Source organism: Dendropsophus ebraccatus, chromosome 14 (assembly GCF_027789765.1).
Source record: "Dendropsophus ebraccatus isolate aDenEbr1 chromosome 14, aDenEbr1.pat, whole genome shotgun sequence".
NCBI classification, from domain to species: Eukaryota; Metazoa; Chordata; class Amphibia; order Anura; family Hylidae; genus Dendropsophus; species Dendropsophus ebraccatus.
Window position 1 is genome coordinate 52,440,334 of NC_091467.1, and position 16,874 is coordinate 52,457,207.

A 16,874-nucleotide genomic window follows, 5' to 3' on the forward strand; every position below is an offset into this window, starting at 1 on the left:
AAATAAAATTATAGGGATCCTGTTGGAATAGAGAGAGAGTTTTATCTGAAGGCATCAGTACATTTCTAGTTCTACCTTCCCATAAAGCTATAGACCAATCTGCTTAGCTATAAGATGAATCCTGCAGGTCGGAGGCTCCCTTTAAAGCTTTCTATAGGTCACAGTTGGCTCTGAATCTTGGACTGCAAAACTAGTGCTGCGCGTCAAAATCCAAAACACCTGCTCCAAACTACAACTCCCAGCATGCCCTGACAGCCAAAGGCTTCCAAGTCATGCTGGGCTTTGTAGTTTCACAACAGCTTGAGTTGGAAAGCACAGATTAAAGCCACCACAGCCATCAGGTACTGGTATTTATAAGAGGACTCCCAGTTCACTTCATACAATGGCAATTTATAATGTAAAACGCAAATAGCTGTGAGTGATTGGGGCTTGGCCATAGACCGTTCATCCTGTAGGTAAATTTTATATATATATATATATATATATATATATATATATATATATATATATATATATATATATAAAACCTATGCTATGCGATTCTCTCCACATCAGACAAGTGCCATATATTACCCTTTTATTAAGGCCTCTTCATGCTTGTTGATGGCTGTATACATTGAGGAGACGGCAATGTTCGCTGATGTAGTACATGCTCCATTTCCTCTTACCCTGTATTACCCTGTATGTTATTGTACTTAACTCATGCAGTGCTGGAGGCATCCGCTGCATTATAACTCACATGTATCATTACATCCTTACAATCTGAAATGCATCATTGCTGTATCTATTCTACATACAGGCCCAGGATTATATTATATCACATTCATCTCTTTTTGGTAATTTATGGGCAAAAAGCTGAGACAGATTTGTACCATAATTTGTCCTGAGTCTCCCACATGACCCCTATCTAACCTGACAATGGGCACGGCACAGCAAACAACAATAGCAACAAAAAAAGACAAAAAGCTTACAAGTATTTAACTATTGTGCAATACAGATTGTTTTCATTTTATATCTTTGGGATTTTTTTTTCACAATTTTTCCTTTATTAAATGCTTTAATAACATTTTTTTAAAAGGGTAATGAAAACATATACCTCAACCTTCACCATTTCAACATCGGCTTGGAAGAAGGGAGGCGATAAGCACATGGTCAAAAAAAACACGTAAACTATGCAATAGTACAAATGCAACATGTGTAACATTTGATGGTTCACTATTCACATAGACAAACATAGGCCATAGAGAATGTGATGTACATACAACTTAAAGGGGTCATCCCAAGGTTAAAATTTATCACCTCTCCATAGGTACTTGTAAACAGTGGGGGTTCCAATGGTCGAACATATACTGATCAGACACTTATCAGCTATCTTCTGAATAGTTGATAACTTTTAATCCTGTTACAACCCTTTTAAATTCAAGATTTTGTGAGATCCAGCATATAGCCAGTTTATAGGGAAAGTGTAAGGGTGTGTATACAATTCCACCATTATCACTGCTCCAATGAATGAAAGAACGTTGCCAATGGTCCTACTATTTTGGGCGTACGGCTCCTATGGAGACCTATGTGTTTCCAGTCTTAGGGCTTGTTCACACAGATAATAGTCGTGTTTTGTTGTTGTTTTTTAACCACAGAAACTGCACCGATTTCCATGGCAAAAAAACACGAAGTCAGGATCCCGACTGAGAGAACTGGGTGGAATACAGAAACTGGACAGTATCATTGCTACAACCCTATACTTCCCCATACATATGTGTGAAGAGGGGCTGAATTGCAATACCACACACAACCTGAGGACAGAGTGGAGCTGTAAACAAATTAACTGTGCTTTTTCTAATACTGGATAACCCCTTTATGGCAGAATCATAAACGTAACCCTCTTAGATTTTTCTGTGTCTATCCCGGAGTCTCGGCTGTGTAAGTCCTTACAGTCGCAGCGTGTACAGGCATCATGTGATGGATTCTCCAGAAGCTGATATTAATGGCAGTAATATTCTGGAGAGAAGACGACTGACCGTGCAGCTACCTCCTAAGCGGGGGCCCCCTATAACCCTTCAGCCTCACACATCAAGCTCTATGGAGATCTCGCATCTAGCACCTCGCAGAGAATCTGACTTCATGGTGTTAATCTAAAGCAACTGTACTATAAAAGGTCTATTGCGGACGGCTTCCCCATCTGGAATTTAAAAGCTGCTAAGGAGGGTGCGAACAGAAACCAAACACTGCAGGAGTTACCTCCAAAGGATCTCCTTGTAATGTACGTGTAGATTGTAGGTGGATGCATTATTGTGTATATAGTATTATATTAAATTGTCAGCTCTGGAGACCAGGACCTTCTCTCTTCTATATAGTGTATGGTAGTGTATGGTACTGTATAGTGCGTGGACCTGTCATACAGTGAGTATAGTTATCTACATCTATTTCCATCATCATAGCTGCAAACAAAACCGTGACTGTCCCGATTTTGAGGAGTCGCTGGGGACTAGAGGAACCATACAGGTGCGTATAGCTTTTTTTTGTTTTAATTACAGATGAATGAGGTAGTAGTATGATGATGGAGGGAAAGGAGCATGAAGGGCATAGTAGTATGATGATGGAGCAGGAGGATGAAGGGATAGCAGTATGATAATGGAGGGGCATTAGTATGATGGTGGAGTGCAGGAGGATGAAGGGGGTAGTAGTATAATGATGGAGAAGCAGGAGGATGATGGGGTAGTAGTATGATGATGGAGGAGCAGCAGCAGGAGGATGAAGGGGGTAGTAGTATGATGGTTGAGGTGCAGGGGGTTGAGAGAGGTAGTAGTATGATTATGGAGAAGCAGGAGGATGAAGGGGCTAGTAGTATGATGATATGGGGTGCAGCTGCATCATATGGGTACAAAATACCAGTATATACAGTCAGTCAGTAGAGTGCTATCTCTAGCCACAGCCTGCTCTGAAAGGGGTGTGTAATATACTAGGGACTTGATACTGGGGTGTTTAATATATTGAGGACCCGACAATGGGGTTTGTAATATATTGGGGACCTGAAACTGGGGTGTGTAATGTACTGGGGACCTGACACTGGCGTGTGTAATATATTAAGGACCTGACGCTGGCGTGTGTAATATATTGAGGACCCTTCACTGGGGTGTGTAATGTACTGGGGACCTGATACTGGGGTGTGTAATGTACAGGGGACCTGAAGCTGGGGTGTGTAATGTACTGGGGACCTAACACTGGGGTGTGTAATGTAATGGGGACCTGATACTGGGGTGTGTAATGTAATGGGGACCTGATACTGGGGTGTGTAACGTACTGGGGACCTGACACTGGGGTGTGTACAGGGGCGCCGCAATCATGAGGCGACCTGAGTCGTCTGCCTCAGGCGGCGCCACCAGCTGTCTTCATGGGGGCGGCATTCAGTGGCAGATTTAATATGAGCGGTTCGGGCGGCCGCCCACATTATAATCCGCCACTGATCGTACCATGTACCGGAGTCCCCCCGCGCCCGGACAGCATCTGTAATGAGATGCTGTGAGCGGGGGAGACTGTATTCATAAGCGGCGCGGTGTAATGAATCAGCCGCGCGGTGCTGTTACTACAGCGCGGCGCTTATGAATACAGTCTCCCCCGCTCACAGCATCTCATTACAGATGCTGTCCGGGCGCGGGGGGACTCCGGTAAATGCATTCCACGTCCGTGATCCGTCAGGATCACGGAACGTGGGAATGCAGCCTTAGTCCCCCGGCTGATGTGTGGCTGCCGGAGGTGTCCCATCCTGTCTCCGGCAGCGCGCGCATCAGAGAGATCCCCGTGCGCCGGAAGTCACAGCCACAGGCGCACGGGGAGCTCTCTGATGCGCGCGCTGCCGGGGACAGGACGGGACACCCCGGGCAGCCGCACATCAGCCGGGACCAGACCAGAGAGGCTCGACGGGGGAACGGAGGGCAGGTGAGTTGTGTGCTGTTTTTTGTTTTTGTTTTATCTGCTGTGCAGGGGGGGGGGGAAGGGGACCATCTATAAGGGGGGGGGGGGAGAAGGGGACCATCAATAAGGGAGGGAAGAAAGAGGGGGACGATCTATAAGGTAGGGGGAGAGGGAGGAGGGGGACCATCTATAAGGTAGGGGGGGAAGGGGACCATCTATAAGGGGGGGGGGGGGAGAAGGGGACCATCTATAAGGGAGGGGGGAAAGAGGGGGACGATCTATAAGGTAGGGGGAGAGGGAAGAGGGGGACCATCTATAAGGTAGGGGGGGAAGGGGACCATCTATAAGGGAGGGGGGAAAGAGGGGGACGATCTATAAGGTAGGGGGAGAGGGAAGAGGGGGACCATCTATAGGGGGGGGGGAAGGGGACCATCTATAAGGGAGGGGGGAAAGAGGGGGACCATCTATAAGGGAGGGGGGAAAGAGGGGGACCATCTATAAGGGAGGGGGAAAGAGGGGGACCATCTATAAGGGAGAGGGGACCATCTATAAGGGGGGGGAAGAGGGGGACCATCTATAAGGGGGGGGAGAGGGGGGACCATCTATAAGGGGGGGAGAGAGGGAAGAGGGGGACCATCTATAAGGGGGGGGGGGGGGAGAGGGGGACCATCTATAAGGGGGGGGAGAGAGGGAAGAGGGGGACCATCTATAAGGGGGGGGGGGAGAGGGGGACCATCTATAAGGGAGGGGAAAGAGGGGGACCATCTATAAGGGAGGGGGGAGAGGGGGACCATCTATAAGGGAGGGGGGAGAGGGGGACCATCTATAAGGGAGGGGGGAGAGGGGGACCATCTATAAGGGAGGGGGGAGAGGGGGACCATCTATAAGGGGGGGAAGAGGGGGACCATCTATAAGGGGGGGAAGAGGGGGACCATCTATAAGGGGGGGAAGAGGGGGACCATCTATAAGGGGGGAAGAGGGGGACCATCTCCTAAAAGATCAGCACCCTCCTCTCCTGACATCCTCTGTGCTGCTGTGACCTCTCCTAAAAGATCAGCACCCTCCTCTCCTGACATCCTCTGTGCTGCTGGGACTTCTCCTATAGGATTAGCACCCTCCTCTCCTGACATCCTCTGTGCTGCTGGGACCTCTCCTATAGGATTAGCACCCTCCTCTCCTGACATCCTCTGTGCTGCTGGGACCTCTCCTATAGGATTAGCCCCCTCCTCTCCTGACATCCTCTGTGCTGCTGGGACCTCTCCTATAGGATTAGCCCCCTCCTCTCCTGACATCCTCTGTGCTGCTGGGACCTCTCCTATAAAGTCAGCCCCCTCCTCTCCTGACATCCTCTGTGCAGAAAGGGACCAAACATTATGTTTATTGGGGACAGCAGTGGGGGGGGGGGCAGTAGTGGATTATAATGTGGGCGGATTGACGGGGGGGGGGGCGTCATTCTATAGTTCGCCTCGGGCAGCAGAGAGGCTAGAATCACCCCTGGGTGTGTAATGTACTGGGGACCTGACACTGGGGTGTGTAATATATTGGGGACCTGATACTGGGGTGTGTAATGTACTGGGGACCTGACACTGGGGTGTGTAATGTACTGGGGACCTTACACTTGGGTGTGTATTGCTCCTTTTGTGTTGTTCTGACTGTAAAATTCTGCTAGAATTTTTTTTTTTTTTGGGGTGGGGGGGGGGGACACTGGTGACAAGCCACACCCCACAAGCTACATCCATGATAGGCCAAACTCCCACAGAGGCCACACCGACAATAAGCCACACCTCTTGTCAATGCTAAAGTGTCTCTGGAAGAATATTTCAAATGTTGGCAACTATGCATCACACTCCATATTACTGGGGCTTTCTGGGATAACATTTAGGTTCCCATACCATTCCGGCAGCCACTATGGAGCCTGTGGAGGTTTCTAGGTTGGTCTTCATCCTTACAATGGCTCATAAGAATGGGGAAATCCACAGACAATCACAGTGTCAGCCATGAATGTGAGAGCTCAGCAAATCTCAAGAACACAATGGAAACGTGTGCCTTACATAGTACTGGGTGGTAAGTCTCTTACCAGTCTTTTCTGTGGCTTGATGAGAGGTCGGTTGATGCCGTTCATTTTATGGTACAATCCGCAGGCGTTACACAGGTAGTGGCCAGTGCCATCTCGCCTCCACAGGGGGGTGGACATGGCTCCACAGTTGACGCATTCTCTTCCCTCTGCATGGAAATCTTCAAAGTATTCTGCAGACATGAAGACATTTTACCATGAGGGACAAGAGCCGAATAAGGATTGGTAAAAATACTGGATTTACACCTGAAAACACTGAACCGGTGACCCTACAGTGTGGCATGTGTATACCCATTACAACCAGCCACGGCTTATAACAATCATGAAAAAAAATGATGGTTCAGTAAAACATTAATACTCAAAATACTAAAGAGAAGCATCTAATAAAATGGGACAATCAATAGCAGCTTGCTGATGGTTTCCCCTTAGCAGTAGAAGGGTCCATTCTGCTGTGCACCGATAACAAAGAGGGGCGAGTAAAAATGTATATTAAAATGTCACAAAATAACCCTTAAAAAGTACAAGTACAACCAGCTCGACTTACAACAATAGTTTTCATTTATTAGTAGTAATTTCTATAAACATTTGAACAATTGGCCAAAGAACTCTGAACACTTAATGTGGAATTACAGCGAACGATTAGCGAACGATTAACGATAATTTTAGGTCCAGATCTAAATCAACAATAAACGATATACGAACGATTTTTTGATCGTTGCTTGCAATTACACAGAACGATTATCATTTAAATTTGATTTTTCACACGATAATCGCCCTGTGTAATAGGGCCCTTACACCTGACCTGTTACATGTCTGATGTTTTCTGCATACATCTGCAGTCATTTTTATAGAGTGTATACATAGTAGCTTAATAGTGACTGCGTCCAGTTCATTTTTGAGCATACACTGTTATATTACAGCAACAGGCTCAGAAATAGACAGAACACAATCACTAGTAGATTATAGAGGAGCTTTTTAAATGAATGTTCACAGCTTGGGTATGTGGCAGTATATTGTACATCAGCATAATGTTTTACCAGTCTGCCAATGTATACAGCAAACCTAGAGCATGTACCAGATAGATAGAGATAGATAGATATGTACACACAATGATCCACGGCACTCCGAATCAGTGAAGAAAACCGAATTTAATGTGAATTAGGCAATAACATAGTGCAGCACAGCAAAAATCGCACAACGTTTTGGCGGTACTCCCGCCATTGAGAGTACCGTCAAAATATTTTGCAATTTTTTGCTGTGTTGCACTATGTTATTGCCTAATTCACATTAAATTCGTTTTTCTTCACTGATTCAGAGTGCCGTGGATCATTGTGTGTACATAGTTATCGGAGGTCTTTTGGTCACAGGCTATGTCTACAGGCACCCATTCGCTGGAACGAGATAGATAGATAGATAGATGGATGGATGGATGGATGGATGGATGGATGGATGGATGGATGGATGGATAGATAGATAGATAGATAGTCCAAAAAGGCAGCAGCACTCCGTAGTAGTGAAAAATCAAGTGAAGAGTTTATTCACAACCCATGCAAAAATACAGCAGCAACGTTTCTGACCACAATAGTTGTCTTTTTTCAAGCCAAAAAACCTAGATAGATAGCTCGATAGCTCGATAGATAGATAGATAGATAGATAGATAGATAGATAGATAGATAGGAGACTGATAGATAGATAGATAGATAGATAGGAAATAGATAGATAGATAGATAGATAGATAGATAGATAGATAATTGATAGATAGATAGATAGATAGAAAATAGATAGATAGATAGATAGATAGATAGATAGATAGATAGATTGATAGGAGATAGATAGATAGGAGATAGATAGATAGGAGATAGATAGATAGATAGATAGATAGATAGATAGATAGATAGGAGATAGATAGATAGATAGATAGATAGATAGGAGATAGATAAGGAGATAGATAAGGAGATAGATAGATAGATAGATAGATAGATAGATACATTGGAATTTTTCACTGTTCTCCCTGAGTTCAGTGATTGTTGTGTTTTGTTGGTCTATTTATCATTGCCCCAGTAGCCAGAATCCTGCTCCACACTGACGAGGGGCAAATACCCTGAAACTGCAGTCTGTGGATGGATGCCTAGCCTTGGTTACCCTTGTCTTATGTTGTTATACTCGCCACAGATCTAGACTTTGACTCACAGGGGCCACCCTGGTGTTTCCCTATTTAGGTCCTAAAGCTCGCAACAGAGTGAGGACCTGAGGGACTACGTATCAGGGTTGTTTGCTGCTCTCCCCACTAGGAGGCACCCCTTGGCAATGGGCTTCCTTCTCTGGAGAGAGGGATATCTGGCTATTCCCGTGTTTTGAGACTCGTAACTGAGGCTCCACGGACCCCTTTTTTGCATATTTAAATTTTGTATGGGACAATCAATGGAGACTCGTAAATGAGTACTCCATTGGAATTTTTCACTGTTCTCCCTGAGTTCAGTGATTGTTGTGTTTTGTAGATAGATAGATAGATAGATAGATAGATAGAGTCATACTGTTCTTATACACAGCTCAGACCTGTAGACTTGTACATTATAGGCTCTCAGCTGCTTTATGCTGCAGTTTTAACCAAATCATAAATAATTCTGGCACAATAGTGAATTGTAAAATTCCCCTTGAAATATTTGTGGACATTTAGGGGCTGAGAAATAGTCGGGGACCCCAGTAACTGCCCCCGGGAATATTCGCCAGATTTGGCTGAATGTTATCGGCTGAATGGCAGAGCGGTGTTCCATGAAGCATCAGGGTTGGCGGCGATGATGGAGCATTGGGTGAGATGGGAATGCTCTGGATGGATCTGTTGGAGTTGAGGTCACTTTGTTTTGCGCTGTAAGTGACATAGCTGCGCAGGGTGAGAGGTTTTCTAGGTGCCATTGTTTTCTGATCATGGCCTCCTCGGTTCCTGGCACATCTACATTTTTGGCACATTTCAGCTGCACTCCGCTTAATGTTAAATGCGGTAATGACTATTTGGGTGTGCTGGCGGTGACCTGACTCTAATGTATAGAGGGACAATATTTTATGTGTTAGGTATGGCTGCCAAGCCCTGTGCACGCTAACATGTATTAATTTGTGTGAGTGATACATAGCTCCCCACTGGCACATGGGTGAAGTTCCACAGAGAAGGGGGTGGAATGGAAGATTGATTGAAAGCAGTCTTCTTAACCCTTTGCGTGCCTACTCCCAAAAGATTAACCCCTTCACAGCAAACAGCTTGAGCTTATTTTCCCCCAAAAGTCCCCACACAGCCGGACAATAAATGATTAGTCCAATGTTATTGTAAGATGATAAAAGGAGGAGGGGGCTTGGAAACTTTCCTGAACTCCATCACATAGTTTTCCATGCTGACTGCTGGCGACAGGCAGGCTGGGGGCTGATGGAATGCTTATGGCTCACAGCTCAGGCCTCGGACAGTTTTTGGTGAGCTCCTACAATACAAATCTATCACCAGGGCTCTGCAGCTGACAAATGACAGACCCTGGGAGTGGGAGGAGAAGGGGGGGCAGATTCTCCAGTCACTCTACAGAGCTGAGAGCATCCTCCAGGCTGAGGAAGACCCTGACACGGAGATAGATGGGCATGGGAAATAGACACTTTGATGTCCACAGACACCATGGGCACCATCATGTACAAGTCATGGAAAAATGGACATTGTTAGATGTCAGGCCAGGGATACTGCTATTATTTACTGCCCCCTCCTACTGCAGATAGAAACATGGAGGGATGGAAAGGCTGTGCCCAAGACTAAAGCTTCTTATATACTGCGGATAGCTGGGAGAGCTCAGTATATACTGTCAGAGAGCTTGGTATATACTGCGGATAGCCGGAAGAGCTCGGTATATACTGTCAGAGAGCTCGGAATATACTGTGGATAGCTGAGAGAGCTCGTTATATACTGGGAGAGAGCTGGGTATATACTGCGGATAGCCGGGAGAGCTCGGTATATACTGCGAGAGAGCTTGGTATATACTGTGGATAGCCAGGAGAGCTCGGTATATACTGTCAGAGAGCTTGGTATATACTGCAGATAGATGGGAGAGCTCGGTATATAATGTGATAGAGCTTGGTATATACTGCGGATAGCGGGGAAAGCTCGGTATATACTGTGAGAGAGCTTGTTATATACTGCGGATAGCCGGAAGATCTCGGTATATACTGTCAGAGAGCTCGGAATATACTGTGGATAGCTGAGAGAGCTCGTTATATACTGGGAGAGAGCTGGGTATATACTGCGGATAGCCGGGAGAGCTCGGTATATACTGTGAGAGAGCTTGGTATATACTGCGGATAGCAGGAAAAGCTCGGTATATACTGTGAGAGAGCTTGGTATATACTGTGGATAGCCAGGAGAGCTCGGTATATACTGTCAGAGAGCTTGGTATATACTGCGGATAGATGGGAGAGCTCGGTATATAATGTGAGAGAGCTTGGTATATACTGCGGATAGCTGGGAGAGCTCGGTATATACTGTGAGAGAGCTTGGTATATACTGCGGATAGCGGGGAAAGCTCGGTATATACTGTGAGAGAGCTTGGTATATACTGTGGATGGCTGAGAGACCTTGGTATATACTGTGGATAGCTGAGTGTTTTGCTGGAAGATATCTCTACCGACCATCACACCTTTGTACTAATGGTGCGTTTACACATAGGGATTTATCAGACAGATTTTTTGAAGCCAAAGCCAGGAATGGATTTGAGAAGAGGAGAAATCTCAGTCTTTCCTTTATGACCTCTGCTCTGTTTATAGTCTGTTCCTTGCTTTGGCTTCAAATATCTGTCAGAGAAATCTCTCTGTGTAAACGCACATTAAGGCCGGGTTCACACAGCGACCCCAGCCGGGTCACAGAACGGTCAGTGTTAGTGAAGATCATCCCGGCCGGTATTGATCTTCATTTCTGTTGAATTCGGATGCGGGCGTACCCATGTGCGTCCACATCCCAATTCAAATTGCACACAATGGAACGTGCGGCCAGAGCCGCACTCTCCATTGTTTGAACTGACATGTCTGTGCGGCCGCTACTCAATGAATAGCAGCCATAGCAAACTTGCTTGTCAGTTTTTTGTGCGGCTGGTTGGAATCCCGACCAAAGCGTATACTATGTGTATACGCTCCAGCCAGGATTCCATTCAGATACAGATCCAAATTGCAACAACGGCCATGATTTATGCAAAACATATGTTGTGTGAACATAGCCTAAGCATGCATGTGTTCTGAATGAGGGGAAAGCCACTGCCAGACATATTGGGTGGTAGATTATCTCCCCAAGGACAAAGGGATTGGGCAGGTTGAAGCTCAGGTTGTACATCCCTTTGGCTGTTGGGACACATTGGGAGTTGACGTCATGCAATACATAAGGATATGGGGAATCACGGGTTGGGGAACACTGCTCTACACATTATCCCATTTATTGTCTATATGTCATTGCTTCAGCAGTTAATGCATGATGGGAGTTGTAGTTTTGCAACAGCTAGAGGGTTACAGGTTGGGGAACACTGCTGTACATATTATCCCATACATTGTGTATATGTCATCCCTTTGGTGGTTGGGGAATGATGAGAGTTGTAGTTTTGCAATAGATGAAGAACTATGGGTTGGGGAACACTGCTCTCCACCCTGACCCATACATCGTCTATATGTTGTCCCTTTGCCTGTAAGGGCATGATGGGACTTGTAGTTCTGTCACAGCTGGAGAACATTATCTATCATCCTACAATAGCTCCTGTTTGCACATGAACTGATATTAAAGCGGCATATTCCCCATGTCTCTGCTGCTGCAGCTAATACACAGGCTATATTGCAGTCTGTACCTTGAGCGCTATAAAAACTATGAATCATCATAAACAGCCAATAGTATAATATGTTGACGGAGTCCAGGGGTGGCGGTGCTTCTTCTATGTAGATGACTGTTGTGCTGTGGACACTATATGAGGAGCTGAACATACTACAGCACTATCAGGGTACCCACCCCAGAGGTTGGCCATAGCCCACAGCACAGTGAGGGAGATTTATCAAACATGGTGTAAAGTGAAACTGGCTCAGTCGCCCCTAAAAACCAATCAGATTCCACCTTTCATTCTGTGAGGAATGAAAGGTGGAATCTGATTGGTTGCTAGGGGCAACTGAGCCAGTTTCACTTTACACCATAATTGATAAATCTCCCCCTGTGTCTCTATATCAGCCTGAGGATACGGAGCCCTATGCGGTCCATGACCACCTGCTGTGTGGCCACCATAAAAGCCCTGACTTATGTACTTACTATAAGTTCCATAGACTTTTACTAAAAAACCCTTCCAACCAGCTGAGAAGAGAAACACTCAGCTGCGCTCTTCTCCTGGCTCTACCTACTGATCATGAGGGTCTCCCAATCTAAACTTCGGTGATATGTCTTTTGTTTTTTTTTAAGTGACAGTAAAGGCCGTATTACACGGCCCGACTCTGAGGCGCAAACATGCCCTGTGAGCACTCATTTGCTCCTCGCTGCTGTTGCTATTGCTATTGCACACGGTTGCAGTGAGTGGGTGAGTCCGGGGAGAGCAGGGGGAAGCTGCGGGGGGGGGGGGGGGGGGGGGCTGCCCGGGTGATCGCTGATCATCCGGGCAGCCCATAGGATATAGCGGCAGTCTGCTGCTGCCGTTCCTATTACACGGAGCGGCAGCAGCAGATCGCTGCTATAAAAGTCATTTGTCTCTCAACATGTTGAAAGACAAACGACTTCGATGATCAGCCGACATGAACGATGTCGGCTGGTCGTTGCCTCCTATACCACGGGACGATTATCGGCCGTAACGGCTGATATTGACCGAATATGGCCGATAATCGTTCCGTGGAATAAGGCCTTAAGGGTCCCATTACACGCTGCGATTTTTAACGATTAACGACAAACGATTGCAAACGAGATTGTTTATCATTAACCTGAAATCGTTCACCATATTACACAGAACGATGGTCGTTAGATACGATCGTTACTATGATCATTTATTCCCAGCAAAACAATGAACAATGCACAATTAGGCTATGTTCACACAACGTCAAAAATATTAAAGAGGCGGCCGATTTTCATATTTAAAATAACGTCGTTTTTTGCCGAGATTTAACCGGCTGCAATGCCATTACATTAGAGTCAATAGGAAAACAGATGTCCAAAGCACACAATGCATTAAAAAAACGGACGTTTTTGCCGCGGACGTCAAAATAATGAACATGAACATTATTTTCAGACGTCTTTTGCAAACAGTGGACGTTTTTGATTTGTAGTTCACACACAGTTTTCCTTTTGTCACTGTTCTGTCTCCGTTTTTGCTATTAAATTCAATAGACTTTTCAATTAAGCCCCATCCAACGGCCGATTAGTAACCAAACTAGAATAATGTGCAAACACCCGTCAGTGCACTAAGAGGAGGTCAGGCAGCTAAATAACGTCCGTTATTTTGGACTCAAAATGATGGATGTCATTTTTTAAACGGAGATGAAAAAAGGTTGTGTGAACATAGCCTTACACTGAATGATTAGTGAACAATTGCGTAACTTGAGCGAACGAATGTGGAATTACAAATGATTAACGATTATTTTAGGTTCAGATCTAAATCAAAGATCAACGACATACCAAACGATTTTTCGATTGTTGCCTGCAATTACACAGAATGATTATCGTTTAAATTTGAATGATATAACGATTTTTCGCACGATAATGGTCTCGTGTAATAGGGCCCTAACACTTTGGGCTGCATGTGACTCCTGACCATTAGCTCATAGAGGACTGCAGCCGCCAGGCGTCACCTTGCATAGTACACACTTGTCCTCATCTCTTTTGCTGAGTGTTTCTACTTTGTTTGGAGTTTTTTAGTACTTTGTGTCAAGTAAAAAACACCCCCAAAAAAAGCTGCACCCAGGGCACGCTGCATTCTGATAAACTTTTTGAATTATTTGCTATAAATTTTAAAGTGAAAACGGATGCAAAAATTGATGCAATTGCGTGCCATCCATGTGGATCCTTTCTTCCATTGACTTCCATTATAGAAAAGAAAAGAATCGAAACGGAGGCTTTTTTTTTATTTTTTTTTTAACATGCACAAAAATAGTGTTGACCACCTTTTTCTGTCCGTTAACCAATTAAAAACGGATACATTGAACAGATAGGAAAAACGCAGTGTGAACCCAGCCTAACACTTTAGTCAATTAAAAAAAAAGGCATCGCAGACTTGAAAAGCATCACTTTTTAAGGCTATGACTGTCTAAATGATGGCGGTCATTTAACGGTAAATCATGGACGTTTTATACAATGGTTGTTATTAGATGAACAGCAGATGTTATTTATTGTTAAATGACAGCCATCTTATAAAAACAGCCGTCATTTTGACAGGGTGTGAACATAGCCTTAAGGGGTAAAACGAAGTGTTAAAGTTTCATTTTTTTATTTTTATTTTTTTCAAATGTTTGGATTAGTTTCTTTTTAACCAGTTTTTGCATTGCTTTTTCATTTTTTTCCCCTCAGTTTTTTAGCTATTACTTTGGTACAGCAAATGGTATTAGGAAATTAAACCATAAAAAAGTAACCTGCAAAAAAACCTATTGTAAATGGATACTGACTATTGAATTTGTTGAGTCGTTAAAAAAAAAAAAAAAAAATTAACATTACTTTTTTTTTCTTTTTCTTCTGCAAATTCGTACACAGAGCCTTCCACTACTGACCTAAAGGGGTTGTCTGCTTCCTTCTGCTCCCTGGTGCTCACATTCTAAGATTTCACGGGGGCTAAGTCATGATCTCACACACAATGTCACATAGCTTCACAGATACTGATGGTACTGATGATCGTGACTTATTATGCATTCCATTTAAGTCAATGGGAAATCGGACAGCACTTCACACACCGTATAGATTAAGTGACTGATTACAATTATTTACAACCTACTTTGGCAAAGTACAGCCACTTTTTTTTTCCATGTATTTACACTTTTTTTTTTTAATTTTCACCTAAAATTACGGTCGTATAAAACTTTTATTTACTGTGGCAGCACCTGTCCTAAAGGAATCTCAACATCTTTTCCATTTTGATAACAGAGAAAAGGAACCTAGCGCATCCATCATACACCCCATTAATTTCAATGGGTTTTTATTGTGTTCCATTTGTCACAGTTGTCGTCCGTTTTCCTCAAATCCCTCAGTGTTCTGTTTTTTTGGACGAACATAAAATTTGTGTATTGGCACATTTTTTGTCCATTCAAAAACCAACGAACATGAACAGAAAGTGCACGTTCATTTTTTCTTTTTATATTATAGTCAATGAATTTTAAGGTATTTACGTTTACGTCCGTCTGTCATCATTTCCGTTTTTTGTTTTTTTTTACTAAGCATTTGCAGAAACAGTGAGAAACCAGGAAGGAAAATATACGCAAACGGACATACAAAAGTCAGTTTTCTAAAGTGAAGATACAAACAGACCTGATAATTTTGCAAACAGTGTGCTTTTCAGTTTGTGCTTATCCGCTCACTGAATATCGACGGATCTGTTCATGAATGAGACAAACCCAGGTGTGAACCTACCCGTAGTTTTGGGGTTGGCAAAGTTTTTTTTTTGTTTTTTTTAAGCACGACATGCTCAGGCTGTATGAGAGAAGAAAAAACTTAAAAAATGCCATAAAAAGGCATGCTAAATTTCTTGCTTTTACATGTATTTATTGTGCAGTTTAGGGGTATGTTCACACACTGAGGATCTGCTGCGGATATGCTGAGGGTTTCGAAGTTAATTGCAGAAATTTGCTGGGGAAAATATACTGGGGAGAGTTTGGCTATGTTCACACAACGTTTTTTTCAGCTCCGTTTAAAATTACGTCCGTTATTTTGAGTCTAAAATAACGGACGTTTTTTGAAGCCTGGCATCCCCTTAGTGCAATGACGGGTGTTTGCACATTATTTTAGTTTGGGGTTACTAATTGGCCTTTGGTTGTGGCTTAATTGAAAAATCCATTGAATTTAATAGTAAAAACGGAGAAAGAACGGTGACAAAAGAAGAACTGTGTGTGAACAACTAATAAAAAAACGTCCGCTATTTGCAAAAAAAGTCCGAAAATAATGATCATGTTCATTATTTTGACGTCCGCGGCAAAAACGTCCGTTTTTCAATGCATTGTTTGCATAGGACGTCCATCTTTTTTTTTTTTTTTTTTAAATAGCGAAATCGGACGTTTTTTCTCCATTTTTGACGTTGTGTGAACATAGCCTTTCTAAGTAAATAATTCCTTGAATTGTGGGGTAAATTGTATTTCTTTTTTTTTTTTTTACTTTTTTCTTTTTTTTTTCTCTTTTTTTCAATTTTGCTCTAACATTTTTTGGAAAGTTTTTGGAAACATTTTTTGGAAAGTTTCTAGAAAAGGGATTCTGGAGTAGCCAGATTTTATAATAGCAGGCGCTAGGATTTTGGTGTAAGCCAATAAAGAGCGGTTGTAAGAAAGAAACATGTCAATTTGGTGCTTGGTGTCTGAATTTTAGATAGTATGTATCAATCTGTATAAAGGAAATCTAAGACCGAAATGACATGGTATAAAACAAAAGCAGAAAATGTGGGGGCATGTCTCCGCTCCATCGGGGGCGTAAAATCCACATGACATTGTTAAAAATGCAGAAATCCATCATATATTGTGCAATATAAATTTCATACCATTGAGACTAGAATAAGGGAGACAAGCTACAAAAGTGGGGTGAAAAAGTAAAAATAATAAATTCCCCATTTTTAGTAAAACTCTTTCACCCCTCCTTTATTGCTTGTACTTTCTTATGATAATCTAACATGTTGTCATGTGACATATTTATTTTTAATTATTATTATTATACTTAGATGAATCTAATGTT

The 16,874-nt window shown here is 43.5% G+C and overlaps 1 protein-coding gene across 1 annotated transcript in view; it reads right to left on the reverse strand.

Moving 5' to 3' along the window:
* GATA5 (GATA binding protein 5) overlaps positions 1-16,874 on the reverse strand; it is a 40,483-nt gene that overhangs the window by 12,379 nt on the left and 11,230 nt on the right. The window contains exon 4 of the mRNA XM_069952150.1: positions 5,990-6,159. Within this exon, the coding sequence (XP_069808251.1) occupies positions 5,990-6,159 (170 nt within the window). The remainder of the gene's footprint in view (positions 1-5,989; positions 6,160-16,874) is intronic.